This window comes from Macaca thibetana, chromosome 10, assembly GCF_024542745.1.
Source record: "Macaca thibetana thibetana isolate TM-01 chromosome 10, ASM2454274v1, whole genome shotgun sequence".
In the NCBI taxonomy this organism is placed as follows: Eukaryota; Metazoa; Chordata; class Mammalia; order Primates; family Cercopithecidae; genus Macaca; species Macaca thibetana.
This window is the reverse complement of record NC_065587.1, coordinates 72,527,390-72,548,712: the sequence shown is the minus strand read 5'-3', so window position 1 is coordinate 72,548,712 and position 21,323 is coordinate 72,527,390. Positions and strand designations below refer to the sequence as shown.

The following is a 21,323-nucleotide window of genomic DNA, read 5'->3' as shown; positions in this document are numbered from 1 at the left end:
AGTGCCACAGGGCTAGAAAAAAACCACCCTGCCCTAGAGGAGACATGATGATCCAATCCTATCCCAGGGCTCACCACCCTCCCAATCAGTGATCCACATACATGCAGGCCAGTTCCTGCTTAAAACCTGTGACTTCTTCCTCCCTCCAGGTAAGCTCTCTTCTCTGGGCTCTACCGTCCTCTTGTCATCACCTGTTGTCCCAGGAGTGTTTGTGGAGGTACACTGGTAACACTACCAGCTGCTCAAAGTCTCTAGTTCTCTCAGGAAGCTGAGGGATGTGTGGTTTGGCCAGGGTTCCTGGGGCAGAGAGAAGAAAGGGAGGAAGCTTGGAGATGGAGGCAAGTTTGCTTCCGTAGCCATCTCACTGTTGGTTCCAAATCCTGGCTCCTTCACTTGGCCTTCCTCACTAAAGTGCCCCTTCTTCCTTTGGGTGTTTAAAGCACTTGTGAGCAGCAATTCAGGGATGCTCAAACCATTGCTGCCTTGCAGTCATCTGCAGTCACCTGGCCTTAGCTCTGCCTCTCCTGGAACCTTGGGGACATTCTGTATGCTGCATTGCACCCAGCAGAGCATTAGGCCCAAGGGAGGCTCAATGAATATATGGTGAGCATAAGTTGTGGTGGAAACCCAGCCCAAGGTGCTAGGGCAGAAGTGTGAAGTATGAGAAGGGTGCTGGGCAAGCTCATCCAGTTAAGAAAACCCTGGTCCAACTGGGCATCTAGAACAGGAACTGGAGCTCAGCAGCCCTAGGGTGTAGTCTCAGTCTCTACTATTCTCTTGTGCATCAGTTTGCCCCACATCATGGGAACCAAGACACCAGCCATGCCTAACCTCAACTTCCCACGGCTCCCAGGGGAGCAGGGTCTCAAACTCTTCCTTAAGTTCAGTTTGAAAAAAAGGCAGAGGCCGGGCGCGGTGGCTCAAGCCTGTAATCTCAGCACTTTGGGAGGCCGAGACGGGCGGATCACGAGGTCAGGAGATCGAGACCATCCTGGCTAATACGGTGAAACCCCGTCTCTATTAAGAAATACAAAAAAAAAAACTAGCCGGGCGAGGTGGCGGGCGCCTGTAGTCCCAGCTACTCGGGAGGCTGAGGCCGGAGAATGGCGTGAACCCGGGAGGCGGAGCTTGCAGTGAGCTGAGATCCGGCCACTGCACTCCAGCCTGGGTGACAGAGCGAGACTCCGTCTAAAAAAAAAAAAAAAAAAAGAAAAAAAGGCAGAAAGAATTCAGATCAGTAAGCTTCAGCTCTTCCATAGAGCACAAAATGGCCTGTTCCCTGAGAACACAGCCAATCCACCAGGACCACCAGCCTGGGGTGAGGGGTGGCCAGGAGAACAGAATGTATAGGGAAGGGGTGTCCCTATTAGAGGCCTGTGGGACATTTCCACGGGTGGGACTTGGTCACACACACAGAGTAACATCCCTTTAAGTCTTCAAGGTCAAGGTGGTTTGTGGTACCATAAAATGGAAGAGGTGGCCTCATCCCAATTATGTTGACAGTGGTGGTAGAAGGTCTGGCATGGCTGGTAGCCTTGGCCATGGACTTGGAAGGGCTAATCATCAGTGCTGCCTCCAAAGTGGGTGTAGGTGGGTCCATCCTGGGTGCTAAAGGGCAACTGATGGATGGTAAGCATGAGACGGAGCTGAGCACCTAGGATGCTCGTTCTGCCAAGAAAGCCTCACCTTCCTTGATAACAGGAAGATCATGAAAATCAATGTAAACTGAGGTGTTTTTTCCCCCCAACTGAGTAAGTTTAAACCTTCACTAGAAGCTGCTGATTAAAGACCTCCTAACTACCAGCTTTTGGTACCCCACCCATATCCCTTTGGGACTCAACATGGTACAGGCAGGCCCAGCTCCACATTGTCTGAGGGCTTTTTCCCAGGGGCAGAAAGAGCCAGGGAATGTATGCACCCTGGGATCAACCTGTAACCACTGACTAAAGGCAGCAGGCAAACACCCACAGCTGCCACCCCTCGGGCGAGGTAATTCAGAGGCAACTGCTGTGTGCAGGCCCCTAGGGGCACTCAGCTCCCTACCACAGTCCCAATAGGCTTGACAAGCATTCACAAGGACTGTCTCCCCTTCCTGCTTCCCGGGATCACCGCCCGCCCCACATAAACCACTCGCACCAATTCTTGGCTCAGGCGCTGCTTCTCAGGTGGCTCTGCCACAGCCACCTGCCACTTGTGATATATACTTTGGTGGAGAAAGTGTGTGCCACCATCTAAAGGAAGCCCCTAAGGAGACAGAGGTGAGGTGGGGATGAGAGATGGAGGCCTCCCAAGAAGCCTCCTTGGGGGATCCTTGACTATGAAGGCTCAGACGCCCAGCTTGGGGGCCATCCAGAGAGGCACTCACTCGTAGGAGCAGGATGCATGCATCAAACTCACAAAGAGAGAGCGAAATCACACAGCCAGTGCTTTTAATTCAAAATGAGAAATACATCATCCAGGCTAGACTGCTCACATTCACCTGACAGCACCTTCTCTCCCTGCAGATGAGGGAAGGCTGTGATGATTTTATCTAGAGCCTGCCTGGTGGGCATGGGATTGGCATAAAAGGAGCTGCAGAATCCTGCTGCTGATTGACAGACGCATTTCTGAACTCTTTGGGGGCCAGACACTGAGCAGGACCTTGTTGATAATAGTGCCTAAGTGGGCACAAAGCCAGGGGCTGGGGCCTGCCAGCATGCAGGCACAGCTCCTCCACTCTCAGGGGAGTCTGAGGCCCCTTGTCTTTCAATGATTGTGGGTTGGTTTTTTTTTTTTTTTTTTTTGAGACGGAGTCTCACTCTGTTGCCCAGGCTGGAGTGAAGTGGCACACTCTCAGCTCACTGCAACCTCTGCCTCCCAGGTTCAAGTGATTCTCGTGTCTCACCCTCCTGAGTAGCTGGGATTACAGGTGGGTGCCATACACCAAGCTAATTTTTGTATTTTTAGTGGAGACAGGGTTTCACTATGTTGGCCAGGCTGGTCTCAAACTCCCGACCTGAGGTGATCCACCCACCTCGGCCTCCCAAAGTGCTGGGATTACAGGCGTGAGCCACCACGCCCGGCCTGGACTGTGGGTTTGGAAGGAAAAGAGTGGGCTGAGTTCCAGTCAGCTCCTTACCCTAGCACTAGGGCTGGCAGGGATGGAGGAAGGTGGGGTCAAGGACAAGCGTGGCTGCCGCACTGCAATGGTCTAAGTTACACAGCAGCTCTAGGCTCAGGATATTCTGTGGTTCCACTAACCTGAGGATAGGCAGGACCTCCTCCACCCTCTGCCCCCTTTCTGCAGGCTTGTGTCGCCCACTTGTCCTGGTACAGCAGTACATCAGAACTAGGAGCAGGCAGTAGATGCCAAGCTTCATCTGGCTGTGTGTCCACCCTCTGCTTGCCCTCAGAAGCACCATCCCAAAGAGGAATCAGCGGGGCCAAGCAGCACTGAGTTCCTTCTCCAGGCCTTGGACAAACTGGTCATTGAGGAAAAGCAGCTGACCATGGGGCAGAAAGCGGGTGAGGATGCCCTCAATGCGGTCAGCCCGCAGCAGGAGGTTGGTACCGGGCGCCAGCAGCCGGAGGTGGTCAAGGAGGAGGCGTGCCAGCAGCCGGAGGGTGCCCTCAGCCAGCAGCAGGTTCTCGTGGGCGTCCAGCACCAGGGCAAAGCCTAATGAGAGCACGCCCAGCCACACCACCGTCCGTGGCTCCTGGAAAGGGTTCTCTGCCGCCAGGCGGAAAGCCCCACGTGGGGCCTCATGCAGCGGCACTTGCTCATCTGAGGACTGCGGCTGCAGGTCCATGGGGGGCCGGCCGGACGCCTGCTGCTGCAGCCGGCACATTGACTCCACCTGCCTGGAGAGAGTGGGCAGGTCAGGATGGTGGGCTCACACACCAACTTTGTCATCCTCATGATCCCCATATCTCAAGTGAGAAAACTGAGGACTACAGAGACTAAGTGATCTGCCCAGGGCCACAGAATCAGGAAGTGTGAGCTTCCAGGTCCTGAACCACTTTATTCCATGTGGCCAAGAGGGCAGGTTTTCAACCCAGCTCCTTGGGCTGAAAAAGGGCACCAGAGGAAGAAGATCCTGCCCTCACCTGCTTCACAGAGGCCTTCTCCACATAAAGGAAAGGGATGAGGCAGAAAATAAACGCCATGGGGGGAGGGGGGAGGGATTGCATTGGGAGTTATACCTGATGTAAATGACGAGTTGATGGGTGCTGACGAGTTGATGGGTGCAGCACACCAACATGGCTCAAGTATACATATGTAACAAACCTGCACGTTATGCACATGTACCCTAGAACTTAAAGTATAATAATAATAAAAAATAAATAAATTTTAAAAAATAAATTAAAAAAAAAAAAAAAAAAAAGAAAGAAAATAAACGCCATTGCCCAACATGGGCTGTCCAATCTCCACCCTATTCTGCAACCCTCTCCAAGTATGAAAGAAAGACCTTCCTTTGGACCAACAAGGCTTCTTAGACGCTCCCTTTGATCTTTCCTGAATTACCTTCCAGTCTGAGCCATGCACAGGCTGGTTTCAAAGGCATGTATTTGGTTTTCTGAGCTACAGGGAGGGGAAGGAGAATGAGAAGAACAAGGGGAAGGCAGGAGTTGGCAGACGGTTGCCCCAGAGTGGTGCCACCCCACCCAGAATGCAGAGGTCCAGGAGGCTCTAGCACCTGCCAGCTCTGGCTAGGTCTGAGAGGGAAGAGCCAAGGCTAGCCACCCTAGTCTGGAACAGTGTATTCCAAACTGTGATCTGGATCCCTGGCTTTCTGGAGTCCTCATGTACCACACCCTCTCTCTTCCTTAGAGATTCATAAAGTAGGGGCTGGACGCAGTGGCTCACGCCTGTAATCCCAGCACTTTGGGAGGCCAAGGTGGGTGGATCACAAGGTCAGGAGTTCAGGACCAGCCTGGCCAAAATGGTGAAACCCCATCTCTACTAAAAATACAAAAATTAGCCGGGCGTGGTGGCAGATGTCTGTAATCCCAGCTATTTGGGAGGCTGAGGCAAGAGAGTTGCTTGAACCTGGGAGGTGGAGGTTGCAGTGAGCCCAAACTGCCACCACACTCCAGCCTGGGCGACAGAGCAAGACTCCGTCGCCAAAAAAAAAAAAAGAGATTCATAAAGTCTACAGGCATACTAAAGGCCCTGTTAAGTACTGCACTGAAAAGCATGTTTAAACTGTTGGCCGGGCGCGGTAGCTCATGCCTGTAATCCCAGCACTTTTGGAGGCCAAGGCGGGCGGATCACGAGGTCAGGAGATCAAGACCATCCTGGCTAACATGGTGAAATCCCGTCCCTACTAAAAATACAGAAAATTAGCTGGGCGTGGTGGTGGGCACCTGTAGTCCCAGCTACTCGGGACGCTGAAGCAGGAGAATGGCGTGAACCCGGGAGGTGGAGCTTGCAGTGAGCCAAGATCACGCCACTGCACTCCAGCCTGGGCAACAGAGCGAGACTCAGTCAGCCTAGGTGACAGAGCGAGACTCCATCTCAAAAAAAACAAAAAACAAGGCCGGGCACGGTGGCTCAAGCCTGTAATCCCAGCACTTTGAGAGGCCGAGACGGGCGGATCACGAGGTCAGGAGATCGAGACCATCCTGGCTAACACGGTGAAACCCCATCTCTACTAAAAAAAATACAAAAAAAAAAAAACTAGCCGGGCGAGGTGGCGGGCGCCTGTAGTCCCAGCTACTTGGGAGGCTGAGGCAGGAGAATGGCGTAAACCCAGGAGGTGGAGCTTGCAGTGAGCTGAGATCCGGCCACTGCACTCCAGCCTGGGCGACAGAGCGAGACTCCGTCTCAAAAAAACAAAACAAAACAAAATCTGTACCGTCTGCTTACCTACTCTCAAATCTTTTTTTTTTTTTTTTGACACCGAGTTTCACTCTTGTCGCCCAGGCTGGAGTGCAATGGCACAATCTTGGCTCACCGCAACCTCCTCCTCCAGGGTTCAAGTGATTCTCCTACCTCAGCCTTCCCAAGTAGCTGAAATTATAGGCATGCGCCACCACGCCCAGCTAATTTTGTATTTTTAGTAGATATAGGGTTTCTCCATGTTAGTCAGGCTGGTCTCGAACTCCTGACCTCAGGTGATCCGCCCACCTCAGCCTCCCAAAGTGCTGGGATTATAGGCATAAGCCACCGCACCCGGCCTACTCTCAAATGTTAGTTCTGCTACTTTCTGGCTGTGTAACCTTGGACAGGTTAAATTCCTTAAACACTTTGTACCTCAGTTTACTCATCTGTAAGGTGGAGATAATAACTATACTTATCTCGAAAGACTATTATGAGGGTTAAATGAGTTAATACACATAAGATACTCAGAATATAAATGCTTAGCACTTACAGGCTGAACAAATGCTAATTATACTAATAATGATGATAACAGAATTATTTATTTAACTGTTTTCACATAACACTTATGAAAAGCTGTGGAAGATTCCCTGGGAAATGCCACTCTAAAACTTCCTCTCTGCTTCTTAGTCCTCCTATTTATCTGCGTCCCCACTCCCTGAGAATACCTATTACACTCAGGCACGTGTTCAATGAAGGCCTGGGGCTGGGCTGTGTGGTTACCTGGCCACAGCTAAAATCTGTTCCTTCCGGAGAAGCCTGTCCCTTTCGGCACCATGCGGCCGTGGGTCATCAGGCGACTTCTCAGCACCGAAGACGCAGGAGTAGAGCACTCGGCACAGTCCCGTGTCCTCAGTATTCGGGGCTCTCAAGGTGTGAATGAGGAAGGCGTGGACCATGGCTCCAGGGTGGGTGCTACAATGAAGCCAGAGACCTTGGTAAGGTGAGAGTGAACACCAGCAGGAGAGGCAACCATAGGAAGGGACTGACCTGGCAGTGTCTGGGAGTGTATCCAGAGGCTGGTGAGGCTGGACACTTTGAACAACAGCATCTGAACAGTATCACGTAACAGAATCCAGTGGTTAAAAAAAAAAAAAGGCCGGGCGCAGTGGCTCAAGCCTGTAATCCCAGCACTTTGGGGGGCCGAGACGGGCGGATCACGAGGTCAGGAGATCGAGACCATCCTGGCTAACACGGTGAAACCCCGTCTCTACTAAAAAATACAAAAAACTAGCCGGGCGAGGTGGCGGGCGCCTGTAGTCCCAGCTACTCGGGAGGCTGAGGCAGGAGAATGGCGTCAACCCGGGAGGCGGAGCTTGCAGTGAGCTGAGATCCGGCCACTGCACTCCAGCCTGGGCGACAGAGCGAGATTCCGTCTCAAAAAAAAAAAAAAAAAAAAAAACACCTCAGACATACACAAGCAGAATAGGCATAAACTGAAAAAACAAACAAACAAAAACCTCAGACAACCCTAAACCTAGTTCTACAAAACAACAGGAATCTTCAAAAGCGTCAAGGTCATGAGGTCATGGAAAACCTGAGAAGCTGCGCCAGACTGAAGGAAACTGAAGAGACCATATAGCTGAATGCAACGTGTGCTCCTGGATCGGGTCCTGAACCAAGAAAAGGGTAATTTGGGCCAGGTGTGGTGACTCACGCCTGTAATCCCAGCATCTTGGGAGGCCTAGGTGGGCGGATCACTTGAGGTCAGGTGTCTGAGACCAGCCTGCCCATCTCTACTAAAAATAAACTAGCCAGGCATGGTGGCGCATAGTTGTAACCCCAGCTACTTGAGAGGCTGAAGCCAGAGAACCGCTTGAACCCGGGAGGGGAGGCTGCAGTGAGCCGAGATCGCACCACTGCACTTCAGCCTGGGCGACAGAGCGAGACTGTCTCAAAAAAAAAAAAAAAGAAAAGAAAAATAAAAGGATAATTTCCATAAAGGGCATTATTAGGACACTAATAAAAACATTTAAAAACATTTAAATATGGCCTATGGGTCAGAAAAAGTCTTGATCAATGTTACCCGATTTTGAATGCAGGCGCTTGTCCTTGTTTTTAGAAAACAAACACGGATGTGCCTCTAAATATGGAGGCAACGGGATTTCATATCTGCAACTAACTCACATGGTCCAGGGAAGAAAAAAGGCAGAGAGAAAAACAGAGGAAATCATAAGGTAAATACGGTAAAAGAGGTTACAACTCGTGAATCTCATCAAAGTGCATACAGGAGTTACTTGAAACTGTCTCAAAATAAAAACTAAATAATAGTAATGGTTATCTGGCTGGCTCAGTGGCCGGCCCGGGAGTTGAAAGACGGCAGGTACAGTCAGTGGGTATCTGTAACTAAGGCTAAATAGACCGTCAGTTTAAACTAGTCAAAGAGCAGGTTCGCAAAGGCACTTCGACAACCGGAGCCCAGCACCTGGACGCTGACCTCCGCGACCCTCCAGCCGCAGGAAGAGCGCGTCATCACTCCGCGCCGCCGCGTCCCCCCTTCTACCAGAGAAATGGTAGCGGTCAAGATAGCTTACGACACTGCCTCCGTAACCCTGCGGCGCAATGCACTTCGGGGGTTGTAGTTTCTTATTCCGGTCAGCCAGGCCTAAATGGGGCACCCCGCCCTGAGTGTGTTGCCCCTGCAGCTCCGGTCCGCTGTCGTCGAGGCGTCGCCTCACCCTTCCTTCCGGGCCCGCGGACTGCCAACAAGCACTCCCTTCGGTGGCAGGAGAGCAATGGCGGCTGCGCGGCCTGTAGGCGCCTGCGCACGTCGGTCGCGGGCGCGCCCGCCAGCTGACGCCATCGGGTTGGGCGGAGCGCTCACGTCCAGGGCGGTGCTGTGGGAGCCAGGTGCCGGCTGCATCTTCCGATGCTTGGACCCTCGGAGTGGGCTGGCCTCGCAGAGGGACAGAAACCCTCTTTCCCCAAGCTGCCGGCAGAAACCATGCTCGTCACTCCTGTTGCGGGCTCAAAGCGTTCCCGCTCGAAGCCCTAGACCAGCCGAGCCCCAGGCTGCCGACCCCGGCGACCGCGAGGGGGCGCTGCGGCCCGGAGCGCGGAGTCCGCGGAAAAGGCCGGGGCCTGGTTGTCCCCGGAGGGAGGGGCGCGTGGCCTGCGGCCTTAGGAGGCTCGGGGGCGGGCGGCGGGTGGACCTAGGCCGAGCCGCACAGCTACGGGCTGCGTCTGAGTTCTTACCTGGCCAACATGCGTGAGAATTACTGAGGCATCAGTTCAAATGTACATTCCTGGGCTGTACCCCCGGAAATTATGACTTTGGAGGTAAATATGTATATTTAGGTACATGTGTATTTTGCGCGGATTTTTAATACAAATATGTGTATTTTGCGCGGATTCTGAATGTATGGGTTCCTGCAGCGGGTTAATGCTGGCACTCGGTTCGGCGCAGAACGATTCGAACGCTGCTTCCGAACTCTCACTGTTTCTCTGGCAGATCTGTCAATTTTATTGGGCCCCAGTGAAACTTTGTAGAGTGTCACCCAGGGCGAACGCTTAGTAGGGCTGATCAGCAAGCCCCCTTCTTGACTGGAGGCCATCAAAACAACAGGGAAGAGGTTTATATCTTAAACCTGAAAGGGGCACTCTGGCACTAACCTGTAGAGCCTTACAATGGGGTAAAAGCCCCAACTTGGAGGCTTGGCCTGTTGGTGTTAGGGGGCCCCACAAGGCCTGCCTGGGCCTCGCTGACTGACTTGCATGTTCCTCCAGCCACCACCACCACCACCACCCACTCCCACAGCGACCATGAAGGTGCACCTCCTTTATCTCTTGGCATGTGAATGGCTTCAGCCTTGTCCCCCAGATGTGCCTCGGAGCCTCCCCCACTGACTGTTCCCCCAGCCTAGAATTCCCTTTCCTGGCTTTTTGTCTTTTTTTTTCTTTCTTTCTTTTTTTTTTTTTTTTTTTGCAGCCTCCCTGCCCCTTCCCACCAGCAGTGCTCCTGCCTCAGCCCACCAAGTAGCTGGGACTACAGGCAGGCAACACACCCAGCTAATTTAAATTTTTTTGTAGAGATAGGGTCTCACTGTATTGCCCAGGCTGGTCTCGAACTCCTAGGCTCAAGTGATCCTCCTGCTTCTCCCCCACAAAGTGTTAGGATTACAGGCATGAGTCTCAGTGCCTGGCCTTTCCTGTCCTTTTAATTGCCCTTGCAGATATATACTCAGACCAAATGGGAGGAAGGCTTCCTGCTCAGGCTGCCCATTGGCATTCAACTGCGGCCTGTGCACCCATGTGAAGGTCTCACCAGTACTGCTGATGGCTTCCATCTTCGCTCCCCAGGGCCATGCACAATGCAGGACTGGAGCCAACTTGAACGAGCTCTTTGCTGACAAGAAAGGAGAACAGGGCAGGGTGGCCCAGGCAGGGATCCTAGAGCAGCACCCCCTGAGAAAGTGCACTCTGGGCCCCTTCAGCCATAGGAGCCAGGGTAGGTTAGGAGGTGGCCGAAGGGAAGCTGCAGGTGGCCAGGGCCTGGCCAAAGCCTGTGACAACACATAAATATGTGTGTGGGTGTTGCGGCAAGCCCAGAGACTGTGGGGCCTCAGCTACAAAGCTGGGGAGTGATGTTGGCACAGCTCCTGGTCCCCAGTCCTTATCGCTCTCAGCCAGGGCTTGTGTCTGCCAGCTGATTACAGCAGAAAGCTAGCAAGGAGAGGGCTCTGGTTGCTGGGGGCCACCTGGCATCTGGAACACAGTTTCCCAGCCTCTGTCCACTCCTTAGGCAGTGAGTCAACACCAAGTTTCTCACCACTAGAGGGCTGGCCTCGTGAGGTGTGTGGAGGAGACAGCTGTGAGAGGCTGGCTTGAGCTAGTACTCCAGAGGACAATGGGAGACCCAGATGGAGGTGGTGGCATGGAGGGCTTCCTCAGCCTGGCGGGAGTGGGGGTTTCACTTGATGGTTTTGCTGGAGGGTGCTTGTGGGTGTGCCCTGGGAGATCCCTTTTCCTTAGCCGCTGGGCTCTCCTGGGTCCAACCCATGCTTCTGAGAGTCTGTTCTGGGTACAGTGGGAATGTCTATGCCTGCTAGCTCAGACATCATCTAAAACAGCAAGCCCATCAGTGGCTACTGATGGTGACCTCACTGCTCCATGACCCAGCTGCACCACTCTTTTCTTTTTTTTTGAGATGGAGTCTTGCTCATCACCCAGGCTGGAGTGCAGTGGCGTGATCTCGGCTCACGGCAAGCTCCGCCTCCTGGGTTCACACCATTCTCCTGTCTCAGCCTCCTGAGTAGCTGGGACTACAGGCGCCCACCACCACGCCTAGCTAATTTTTTTGTATTTTTAGCAGAGACAGGGTTTCACCGTGTTAGTCAGGATGGTCTCAATCTCCTGACCTGGTGATCCGCCCACCTCGGCCTCCCAAAGTGCTGGGATTACAGGCGTGAGCCACCGCACCCGGCCTGAATATTCATAGTATCTTTACTCTTTTTTTTTTTTTTTTTGAGATGGAGTCTTGCTCTTGTTGCCCAGGTTGTAGTGCAGTGGCACGATCTTGGCTCACTGCAACCGCCGCCTCCCAGATTCAAGTGATTCTTCTGCCTTAGCCTCCTGAGTAGCTGGGGTTACAGGTGCCCGCCACCACACCCGGCTAATTTTTGTATTTTCAATAGAGACGGGGTTTCGCCATGTTGGCCAGGCCGGTCTCGAACTCCTGGCCTCGTGATCTGCCCGCCTTGGCCTCCCAAAGTGCTGGGATTACAGGCATGAGCCACCATGCCCGGCCAGTATCTTTACTCTTAATTGTCCCAAAGTGGAAAATACTCAAATATCCATAAGTTATGGAATGATGGATAAATTGTGGTATACTCGTACAGTGGAATAGTATAGGGCAATGGAAAAGAACAACTAATAATACACAACATGAGTGACTCTCACAGACACAATGTTCGGTGAAAGAAGCCAGTCACAGAAGTGTACATGCCATGTGATTCCATTAACATAAAGGCCCAAATCTAGGCAAGCCATGCTGCACTGTTAAAGTCAGAATGGTAGTTATCCTGGGGAGGCAGTGACTGGAGAGGCATGGAGCTTTAGGAGATGGTCACATTCTGAGTCTTGATCTGGGTGGTGATTACATGGGTATATTCTCTTTGTAAGTATTAACCAAGCTGGACACTTAAGATATATGCACTTTTCTATATATTAAATTCAATAAAAACTTTAATAATGGCTGTGACAATCCCACTAAAATGGTATTACTTTGAAGTCTGCCTTTAAACTGGAAGATAAGAATGTGATAGAATCCTTCCCCTGCCCCAAGGCTTGAATTCCAGCAGGGTTGAGGTTTTTAGCATGAGAAGAAATTTAGAGCATAGCCTTTCATTTGACAGATAACTAAGTGAGCTCAGAGATGCTCCCTGATGTGGCCAGTGTCACACAGCACAGTGCCAAGTGGAAGGCATCAGGGACATGAGCTCTGGTCCGTGGAGCAGCCACCATGGAAGTAAGAGAGGTTGGGGGAGGACTGTAGGTGCGGGGAGGACTTGAACAAGATTGCAAAGGATGGAGATTGCCTAAAAGCGAGAATGCACCATTCATTCGTGTGCTCATCCACTCATTCTGCTGGGAAAATCCTCTGGGTGCTTAGAGTTCCCATCAGGCTCTGTGCAGACAGATGCAATGGCCGAGGCAGGTAGGAGTCAAGATGACCAACAGATTCAGAAGTGGGGAGGACTCTGGAGGAGCAATCTGGGAAGACTGTGCAGAGGAGGGAGCATCTGAACTGGGCTTTCTAGAGAGGTAGGAATTCAGTAGCTGCAGCTTGCAGGAAAGGCATTCTGGATATAAGGACTAGATCAGAGCAAATACAAAGGGTGAAAAGAAGCCAGCCTTCCTGGACTCAGGGTACCCTGGCCCTCCTTTATTTAGAGGACATGGGTCCAATCAGAAATGCCTCTGCATCCTCCCCAGCCAGTGGGGCACTGTAGGAGCCACCTAGGTGAGGCCTCAGGAAAGCCATTGTTTTCCAAATAAGGGAGGCAGACTCAGTGCCATTCTCTGACTTCTTGTGGCCCTAGGACCAAAAGCTGTGTGCTGAGAACAGTGAGGCAGGAAGGAGCCTCGGCCCCGGAGATGCTGCAGAGTCTACTTGTTGAGTGAGGTGTACAGACATTTATGTGGTTAAACTGCTCAGTGGGGTTTCTGTTACATGCAACTTAATGCACTCCTAATTAATGCAGCATATGAAGTGGACAGGGTGGAGCCTGGCACCTAGTTGGCACTCAATACGTCAATAAATGTTGACAACCATTAATCCAGCAGCAGACATGGGAAGGTATCAGAGAGGACTTGATCAGCACCAGAAAAACAGGTGGGGCAGCTCAGAGGGCAGGGGGAACCAGCAGGACATCCTGTGGTTGCCAGCCCTGAAGACGAAACAGAAGAGTCTGAGTGTGTTGCGGCCATGTGTGCATGTTCATGTGTGTGACGCTTTTTTATATTATTTTTTTAGACAGTCTTGCTCTTCACCCAAGCTGGAGTGCACTGGTGTGATCTTGGCTCACTGCAACCTCTATCTCCCAGGTTCAAGCGATTCTCCTGCCTCAGCCTCCTGAGTAGCTGGGATTACAGGCACCTACCACCACGCCCAGCTAATTTTTATAATTTTAGTACAGACAGGGTTTCACCATGTTGGCCAGGCTGGTCTCGAACTCCTCATCTCAAGTGATCCACCTGCCTTGGCCTCCCAAAGTGCTGGGATTACAGGCGTGAGCCACCGTGCCCAGCCGTGTGTGAGGCTTTCACAGGGGTTAGCCCAGGGCTTGTGGCAGAGGTGGGCACCCAGTGGGTGGAGATGTGGGATTGTGTGTTTGTGTGTGACAGAGAAAGTGAAAAGAAAGAAAAGTAAAATAAAGCACTACAAAAAAAAAAAAAAGAGCTTGAAGGCAACAGGTGGCTGGTTGCCCACCTACCTAGAGGGGCCACGCCTCCCTCGTTCTTTCCCTTCCCCTCCCTCTGACTGTGGGGAAAGGCGCCCATCACCACACCCCACCAACCCTGCTTTTCTCAGTGGTCCTCCAAGTTAGGGGGTTGCCCACAGCCACTCCCTGCCCCCTCACATTGGCCCCTTTCCCACCTTCCCACCCGCCTGCCTTCCACTTTCTATCCACATAGGGTGGGGCCTGCCCCCACAATAGAGGCAGCCTGGCTTGCCTTTTTATTTGTTTGTTTTTTGAGGCAGGGTCTCTTTCTGACCCCTAGGCTGGAGTGCAATGGCGCAGTCTCAGCTCACTGCAGCCTCAACTTCTTGGACTCAAGCAGTCCTCCTGCCTCAGCCTCCTTAGTAGCCGGGACTACAGTTGCACCCCACTGCACCTGGCTAATATTTAAAATTTTTTTTTTTTTTTTTTTTTTTTTTTTTTTTTGAGACGGAGTCTCGCTCTGTCGCCCAGGCTGGCGTGCAGTGGCGCGATCTCAGCTCACTGCAAGCTCTGCCTCCCGGGTTTACGCCATTCTCCTGCCTCAGCCTCCCGAGTAGCTGGGACTACAGGCGCCCGCCACCTCGCCCAGCTAGTTTTTGTATTTTTTTTAGTAGAGACGGGGTTTCACCGTGTTAGCCAGGATGGTCTCGATCTCCTGACCTCGTGATCCGCCCGTCTCGGCCTCCCAAAGTGCTGGGATTACAGGCTTGAGCCACCACGCCCGGCCAAAAATTTTTTATAGAGACAAGGTCTCACTGTGTTACCCAGGCTGGTCTCAAACTCCTGACCCCAAGTAATCCTTCAGCCTTGGCCTCCGAAAGTGCTGGGATTACAGGTGTGTGAGCCACCATGCCCAGCCAGGGCTTGCCTTTTGGAGCTCCGCTGGTGCCCAGCTGGAAACTCATTGATGTGAATTTTTTTTTTTTTTTTTTTCGGGATGGAGTCTCATTATGTTGCCCAAGGTGGAGTGTAGTGGCTATTCACAAACACGATGATAGCTTCCTACGGCTTTCAACACCTAGGCTCAAGCTATCCTCCCACCTCAGTTTCTCCAGTAGCTGGGACTATAGGCACTTACCACCATGCCCAGCCACATTGATGATCTTTACAGAAACTGAGACCTCAAGCTAGACCAGCAACCACCTATTTCTGGATGTGGGGAGAGCAGTTAGGTAGAATCTGCTAGTTCCAGGCAGTGGATTTTTTTTTTTTCTTTTTTTGAGACAGGGTCTTGCTCTGTCACCCAGGCTGGAGTGCAATGGCATGATTTTGGCTCACTGCAACCTCTGCCTCCTGGGCTTCAGCCAACTTTGCACCTCAGCCTTTAGAATAGTTGGGATCACAGGCACATGCCACTACGTCTGGCTAATTTTTGTATTTTTTGTAGAGATGGGGTTTCACCATGTTGCTCAGGCTGGTCTCCTGAGCTAAAGGGATCTGTCCGCCTTGGTCTCCCAAAGTGCTGGGATTATAGGCATGAGTCACTATGCCCAGCCAAAGGTGGATTTCTTAATGCCTCCCTGATAAGAGTGTTTAGTCATTTCTCAAATATCAAAGCAGGAAACTAAGAAAAGGGAATATGCTTTTCTGCAGATCAAGGTGGACTGAAATTGGGTGGATTATGGCTGCCCCAGAATAAAGGAGGCCAAAGTCGGGCAATCTCTGTCCCTTCCTTTACTCTACCTCCCTGGACCCTCTCAGACACGGCAGCACTCTGTGTGGGGAGCCTCCCATTGGGCACTCCTACAGCTCCCCCATCTTCTGTCTCCACCAAACCCCTTCTGCAGCTTCCTAACTGCTACCTGTACTGCTGCATAGGCTGCTGCTTCCTACACACCACAGCTGAGCTTTGCTTATTTTGTTACAGACAGGGTCTTTTTTTTTTTTTTTAGATGGAGTCTCGCTCTGTCGCCCAGGCTGGAGTGCAGTGGCGCAATCTTGGCTCACTGCAAGCTCTGCCTGCCGGGTTCACGCCATTTGCCATTCTCCTGCCTCAGCCTCCCGAGTAGCTGGGACTACAGGTGCCTGCCACCATGCCTGGCTAATTTTTTTGTATTTTTAGTAGAGATGGGGTTTCACTGTGTTAGCCAGGATGGTCTTGATCTCCTGACCTCGTGATCTGCCCGCCTCAGCCTCCCAAAGTGCTGGGATTACAGGTGTGAGCCACCACGCCCAGCCTACAGACAGGGTCTTGCTCTATTGCCCAGCCTGGAGCAAGCAAAGTGGTGCAATCCTAGCTCAGCAGCCTGAACTCCTGGGCTCCAGTGATCCTCCCACCTCAGCCTCCCAAGTAGCTGGGACTACAGGCACGTGCTACACCCAGCTAATTTTTAAATTACAGTTTGGTACAGACAGGGTGTTGCTTTGTTGCCCAGGCTGGTCTTGCACTCCTGGGCTCAAGCAGTCCACCCGCCTCAGCCTCCCTGTTACAGGTGGGAGCCACTGCGACCTGCCAGACTGGGCTTTTCTCCTGTTACCCATCACCCAGAATCTTGTCCATGTGCATAAAGAAAAGGAAACCTTCAGACTGGCTCCTTTAATTAAATGTTTTCAGGCATGTCCTTTTTTTTTTTGAGACGGAGTCTCGCTCTGTCGCCCAGGCTGGCGTGCAGTGGCGCGATCTCAGCTCACTGCAAGCTCTGCCTCCCGGGTTTACGCCATTCTCCTGCCTCAGCCTCCCGAGTAGCTGGGACTACAGATGCCCGCCACCTCGCCCGACTAGTTTTTTGTATTTTTTAGTAGAGACAGGGTTTCACCATGTTAGTCAGGATGGTCTCGATGTGATCCGCCTGTCTCGGCCTCCCAAAGTGCTGGGATTACAGGCTTGAGCCACCGCGCCCGGCCTAGGCATGTCCTTTTAACCTTTCTGATCCCCTGTCAATCTCTACATTGGCCCTAAGCAATAATGGCCAGAGCAGCCTCTTGTATGGCACTTGCTGTAGATGCCCTTGTTCTTTTTTGAAACAGAATCTTCCTATGTTGCCCAGGCTGGTCTCCAACTCCTGGCTTTAAGTGGTCCTCTCAGCTTGGCCTCCCAAAGCGCTGGGATTACAGGCATGAGCCACTGCACCCGATCAGCAGGCCCTGTTCTGAGTGCTTTGCACACATCAGCTCATTTGATCCAATCCACAGCCCTGTGAAGTAAGAACTTTATTATTCCCATTTTACACATGAGGAAATAGAGGCCCAGTGGGATTCGCAACTATTCTGATGTGAGACATGTGTCCTTGGAGGTGTACATATCAGTAGATTTCAGCCTCTACTGAAATCTTCTACTGAAGCCTTCTACTCCCCTTTTGTTTCCCTGTCTCCCCTCTGTCCTCTCATGGTCATCCCAAGGGCTGGCTCGGCCCTTTTCCCCTGGAGCTCTGGAAGGCCATAGCATCCCTGCAACCCCATCCCTGATCATCCTCTATGACCCAACCCTGAGAGATCCCTCCCCGCCCTATGCTTGGATGACCTCCTTCCCCAGTGCTCCCAATCCCAACCCAGGAGGCACCCTCCCTTCCGCCATCCTTCAAGAACATAGTCTTGGCTGGGCCCCAGGAGAACTAGGCCATGTGTGATTTGTCCTTTCAAACAGCCGCACTGCCTGCAGGGCTGAGAGCCAGGAGGCCCCACGAGGCAGAGGAGGCCCAGCCACGTGAGGCCCCTTCCCCTCCTGCTGCCCCAGGCCCAGCTGACTCAGAGCCTGGCACTCCTCCCAGGGTTGTGCGTGCCAGTGTGGTCTGGGTGTGGCCGAGGCAACCCTCGCTGCACCCCTTGGCACCCACACAGACTCCTCCTGTGTGGAGAGGGTGGGAATGCTCCTTACCTTCTGTCCCATAATCAACTGTCTTCTTTGAATAATAGATTGTGAATAATTTCACGTCCCCGAACATTCTGTCTCCAGGCATGATTTTCGTGACTGCAAAACAGCGGCTTCTCCATCATTACGCAACTGGCCTCTGATCGTTTCCAGATTGCTTGTGGCCATGCACCTCCTTGTCTAAACTTCGTTCTGCACCACCAGCAGTATCATGGCCTGGGGAGACCAAGGGCTGTGTGCTCCATTCCAGGATCAAGACTTTGTAGAAATCATAAGTTTTCTAGATGGTTGTGGGCTGTTGTCAGCAGAAGGACTCAAGGCAATTAACATACAGCTAATGAACTCCAAAGAGGCTCTTTGATTTTTGAAGAATCTGACTTGAGAACAAATCAAGACTAAGACTAATATAGCCTCATCTTTCAACATAGGAGAGTCAGAAAACTGGCTGAGTCTGTGACGCCCAAATGCCTGCCACCACCACATCCCGATATGTGGGTTCAGCACTTGACAGCTAACAGATCTCTTTGCTAGATACAGCAATCACATTTTCTGGTTAAGGGAGTGAAATTAACATTTACCAATTTTTTTTTTTTTTTTTTTTTTTTTTTTTGAGACCGAGTCTCGCTCTGTGTCTCGGGCTAGAGTGCAGTGGCGCAATCTCAGCTCACTGCAAGCTCCGCCTCCTGGGTCCAAGTAGTTGGGACTACAGGCGCCCACCACCACGCCTGGCTAATTTTTTTGTGTGTGTATTTTCAGTAGAGGTGGGTTTTCACTGTGTTAGCCAGGATGGTCTCGATCTCCTGACCTCGTGATCTGCCCACCTTGGCCTCCCAAAGTGCTGGGATTATAGTCGTGAGCCACCATGCCCAGCAACATCTACCAATTTTATCTAGACTGTGGAACACTAGAACTCTGGTAGGTAGGAAGGTAAGTTGGTGCAAGGACCTTGGACAACTGTGTGGAAAATACTAAAGTTAAATGTACACACAGTAACCCAGCACTCCACTCCTGGGTATATTTCCAGCACAGTTCGTAACAGGCCCAAATAATACATCAAGGGTAGGATGAATATATTCTGTATCACAATTGTAGTGGGGGTTACACAACTGTATATATTTGTCAAAACTCACAGAACTGTACACGCAAAAGGGGAAATTTTAGCACTAACTTTGGCAGCACATATGCTAAAAAAAAGGAAGACTTGGCCAGGCGCAGTGGCTCAAGCCTGTAATCCCAGCACTTTGGGAGGCCGAGACGGGCGGATCACGAGCTCAGGAGATCGAGACCATCCTGGCTAACACGGTGAAACCCTATCTCTACTAAAAAATACAAAAAACTAGCCGGGCGAGGTGGTGGGTGCCTGTAGTCCCAGCTACTTGGGAGGCTGAGGCAGGAGAATGGCGTAAACCCAGAAGGTGGAGCTTGCAGTGAGCTGAGATCCGGCCACTGCACTCCAGCCTGGGTGACAGAGTGAGACTGTGTCTCAAAAAAAAAAAAAAAAAAAAAAGGAAGACTTAATTTTACGCATGTAAGTTTTTCATTTTAATTTTGAAACAAGCCAGGAGCGGTGGCTCATGCCTGTAATCCCAGCACTTTGGGAGGCCATGGCAGGAGGATTGCTTGAGCTCAGGAATTCAAGTACAGCCTGGACAACACGGCAAGATCCTGTCTCTACAAAAAAAGGAAAATTAGTTGAGTGTGGTGGCACGCACCTGTGGTCCCAGCTACTCGTGAGGCCAAGATGGGAGGATCACTTGAGCCCAGAATGTCAAGGCTGCAGTGAGCCACGTTTGTGCCACCGCACCCTAGCCTCAGCAACAAAATGAGACCTTGTCTCAAAAAAAAAGAAAAAAGAAAGAGAAAATAAAATAAAATTAAAAAAAATCAGCCTGGGCAACATGGTGAAACCTCATCTTTATTAAAAAATACAAAAAATATTAGCTGTGGTGGCATGCACTGATAGTCCTAGGTCCTGGGGAGGCTGAGGTAGGAGGATCGCTTCAGCCTGGAAGGTAGAGGTTGCAGTGAGCTGACATCGCATCACCACACTCCAGCCTAGGCAATAGAGCAAGACCTTATCTCAAAAGAAATAACAATAAGTAAATAAATTTTGTGTGTGTGTGTGTGTGTGTGTGTGTGTGTATAATAGAGACAGGGATTCACCATGTTGGTCAGGCTGGTCTCGAACTCCTGACTTTAGGTGATCTGCCTGCCTTGGCCTCCCAAAGTGCTGGGAGGAGCCACCATGCCCGGCCATAAATAAGTATTTTTTAAAAGATAAGAGAAAGAGAGCAGGCACAGTGACTCACACCTGTAATCCCAACACTTTGGGTGGCCAAGGTGAGTGGATCATGAGGTCAGGAGTTCAAGACCAGCCTGGCCAACATTGTGAAACCCCATCTCTAGTAAAAATACAAAAAATTAGCTGGGTGTGGTGGCAGGCACCTGTAATCTCAGCTACTTGGGAGGCTGAGGCAGGAGAATCGCTTGAACCCGGGAGTCAGAGGTTGCAGTGAGCCAAGATCATGCCATTGCACTCCAGCCCGGGTGACAGTGTGAGACTCTGTCTCAAAAAAAAATAAAAAATAAAAATAAAAATAAAAAAATTAGCTGGGTGTGGTGGCAGGGGCCTGTAATCCCAGCTAATCAGGAGGCTGAGGCAGGAGAATCGCTTGAACCTGGGAGGCGGAGGTTGCAGTGAGTTGAGATCATGCCGTTGCACTCCAGCCTGGGCAACAAGAGTGAAACTCCATCTCAAAAAAAAAAAGAGAGAGAGAGAGAGAGAGTAGGGGTATATTCATCAATGAAGCAATGAAGAAGAAACACACTCCTGCTATACAGGACAAAATAATGAATGCAGCAATGAAGAAGAAATGCAGCAATGAAGAAGAAACAGACTCCTGCTATACAGGACAAAATAATGAATCTCAAAATCATTGTGCTGGGTGAAAGAAGCCAGACAAACAAGTACTCACTGTATAATTTCATTTATAGGAAGCTCGTGAACAGATAAAACTAAATTACTGACAGAGGTCAAAATAGTAGTTACCTCTGGAGTGAGGGTAACTGGGAGGGAGCCTCCCGAATTGATGGAAATGTCCTACATAATGAGCTTCGTGGTGGTCCTTTGGGTCTATGCTCCATGCTGAAGATCTGTGCCCTTGATGAAATGTCGATTATTCCTCAATTTTAAAAGAAAACCTTAATTTGTAAAATTGTCATGGCAAAAGTTACCAGGTGAACAATTCAGACATTGAAGTGGATGAAGATTCTTCCCCATTCCCTCCAGACACCACTGTTCCCCCCACTGGCTGTCTGTGCTTATGCCAGCCCCATGCAGCTCTCTAACCATGTGAGCTGGCAGCACGTGGCTGCTCGGAACTCCTGCAGGCTGGAATTCCTGCCCCACCCGGGCCAAAGCTAAACAACTTTTAAAGCTGGCTGGCAGCCTGGGATTTTAAACTGCCTTCCTGCCTGATCCACTTCCCTTTAGCACATCCAGGAAGAAAGTTATAGCTTCTCTTGCTGAGGGGGAAGGGAGACAAGACACCCCTGCCCCTATCTCCCTGAACTTTCCAGGGCAGAGGGGGTCCCGAGTCAGAAACTGAGAGGCAAGCCCATAGCACCCCCTTTCCCAGGCCCAGGCTCCTGCCTCCTCAGCAGAGATGTCAGCACCAGGGCCTTCTCTTAGGGAAGAGCTGTCTCCTGGCTT

General features: G+C 51.3%; 1 protein-coding gene and 1 long non-coding RNA gene across 7 annotated transcripts; one reads left to right on the top strand and one right to left on the bottom strand.

Moving 5' to 3' along the window:
* Positions 1 to 2,409: 2,409 nt before the first annotated feature.
* AP5S1 (adaptor related protein complex 5 subunit sigma 1) lies at positions 2,410 to 8,597 on the bottom strand. 6 transcript variants are annotated; one of them, XM_050745254.1, is made up of 4 exons: positions 8,395 to 8,476; positions 6,851 to 6,911; positions 6,584 to 6,775; positions 2,410 to 3,840 (listed from the first exon to the last, which is right to left on the bottom strand). In XM_050745254.1, the coding sequence occupies exons 3-4, from the start codon at positions 6,757 to 6,759 to the stop codon at positions 3,414 to 3,416; spliced, it is 603 nt and encodes a 200-aa protein (XP_050601211.1). In that variant the 5' UTR covers positions 6,760 to 6,775; positions 6,851 to 6,911; positions 8,395 to 8,476; the 3' UTR covers positions 2,410 to 3,413. The 6 variants fall into 6 exon arrangements, with proteins under 6 accessions (XP_050601211.1, XP_050601213.1, XP_050601214.1 ...); XM_050745256.1 differs by lacking the exon at positions 8,395 to 8,476 and adding an exon at positions 7,887 to 8,289; XM_050745257.1 differs by lacking the exon at positions 6,851 to 6,911 and having other exon boundaries at positions 8,298 to 8,597.
* Positions 8,598 to 8,983: 386 nt separating this feature from the next.
* Positions 8,984 to 19,549, top strand: LOC126929141 (uncharacterized). The gene is made up of 2 exons (XR_007717082.1): positions 8,984 to 9,139; positions 17,696 to 19,549. It is a non-coding gene; the product is annotated as an uncharacterized LOC126929141 (long non-coding RNA).
* The last annotated feature ends 1,774 nt before the right edge of the window (positions 19,550 to 21,323 follow it).

Bases quoted from the DNA above. Each gene is read 5' to 3' on its own strand.
- AP5S1 (XM_050745257.1), bottom strand. From the start codon at position 6,759: ATGGTCCACGCCTTCCTCATTCACACCTTGAGAGCCCCGAATACTGAG. The intron at 3,841-6,583 runs GTAACCACACAG...CACTCTCTCCAG, and splicing joins CAGATTTTAGCTGTGGCCAG to GCAGGTGGAGTCAATGTGCC.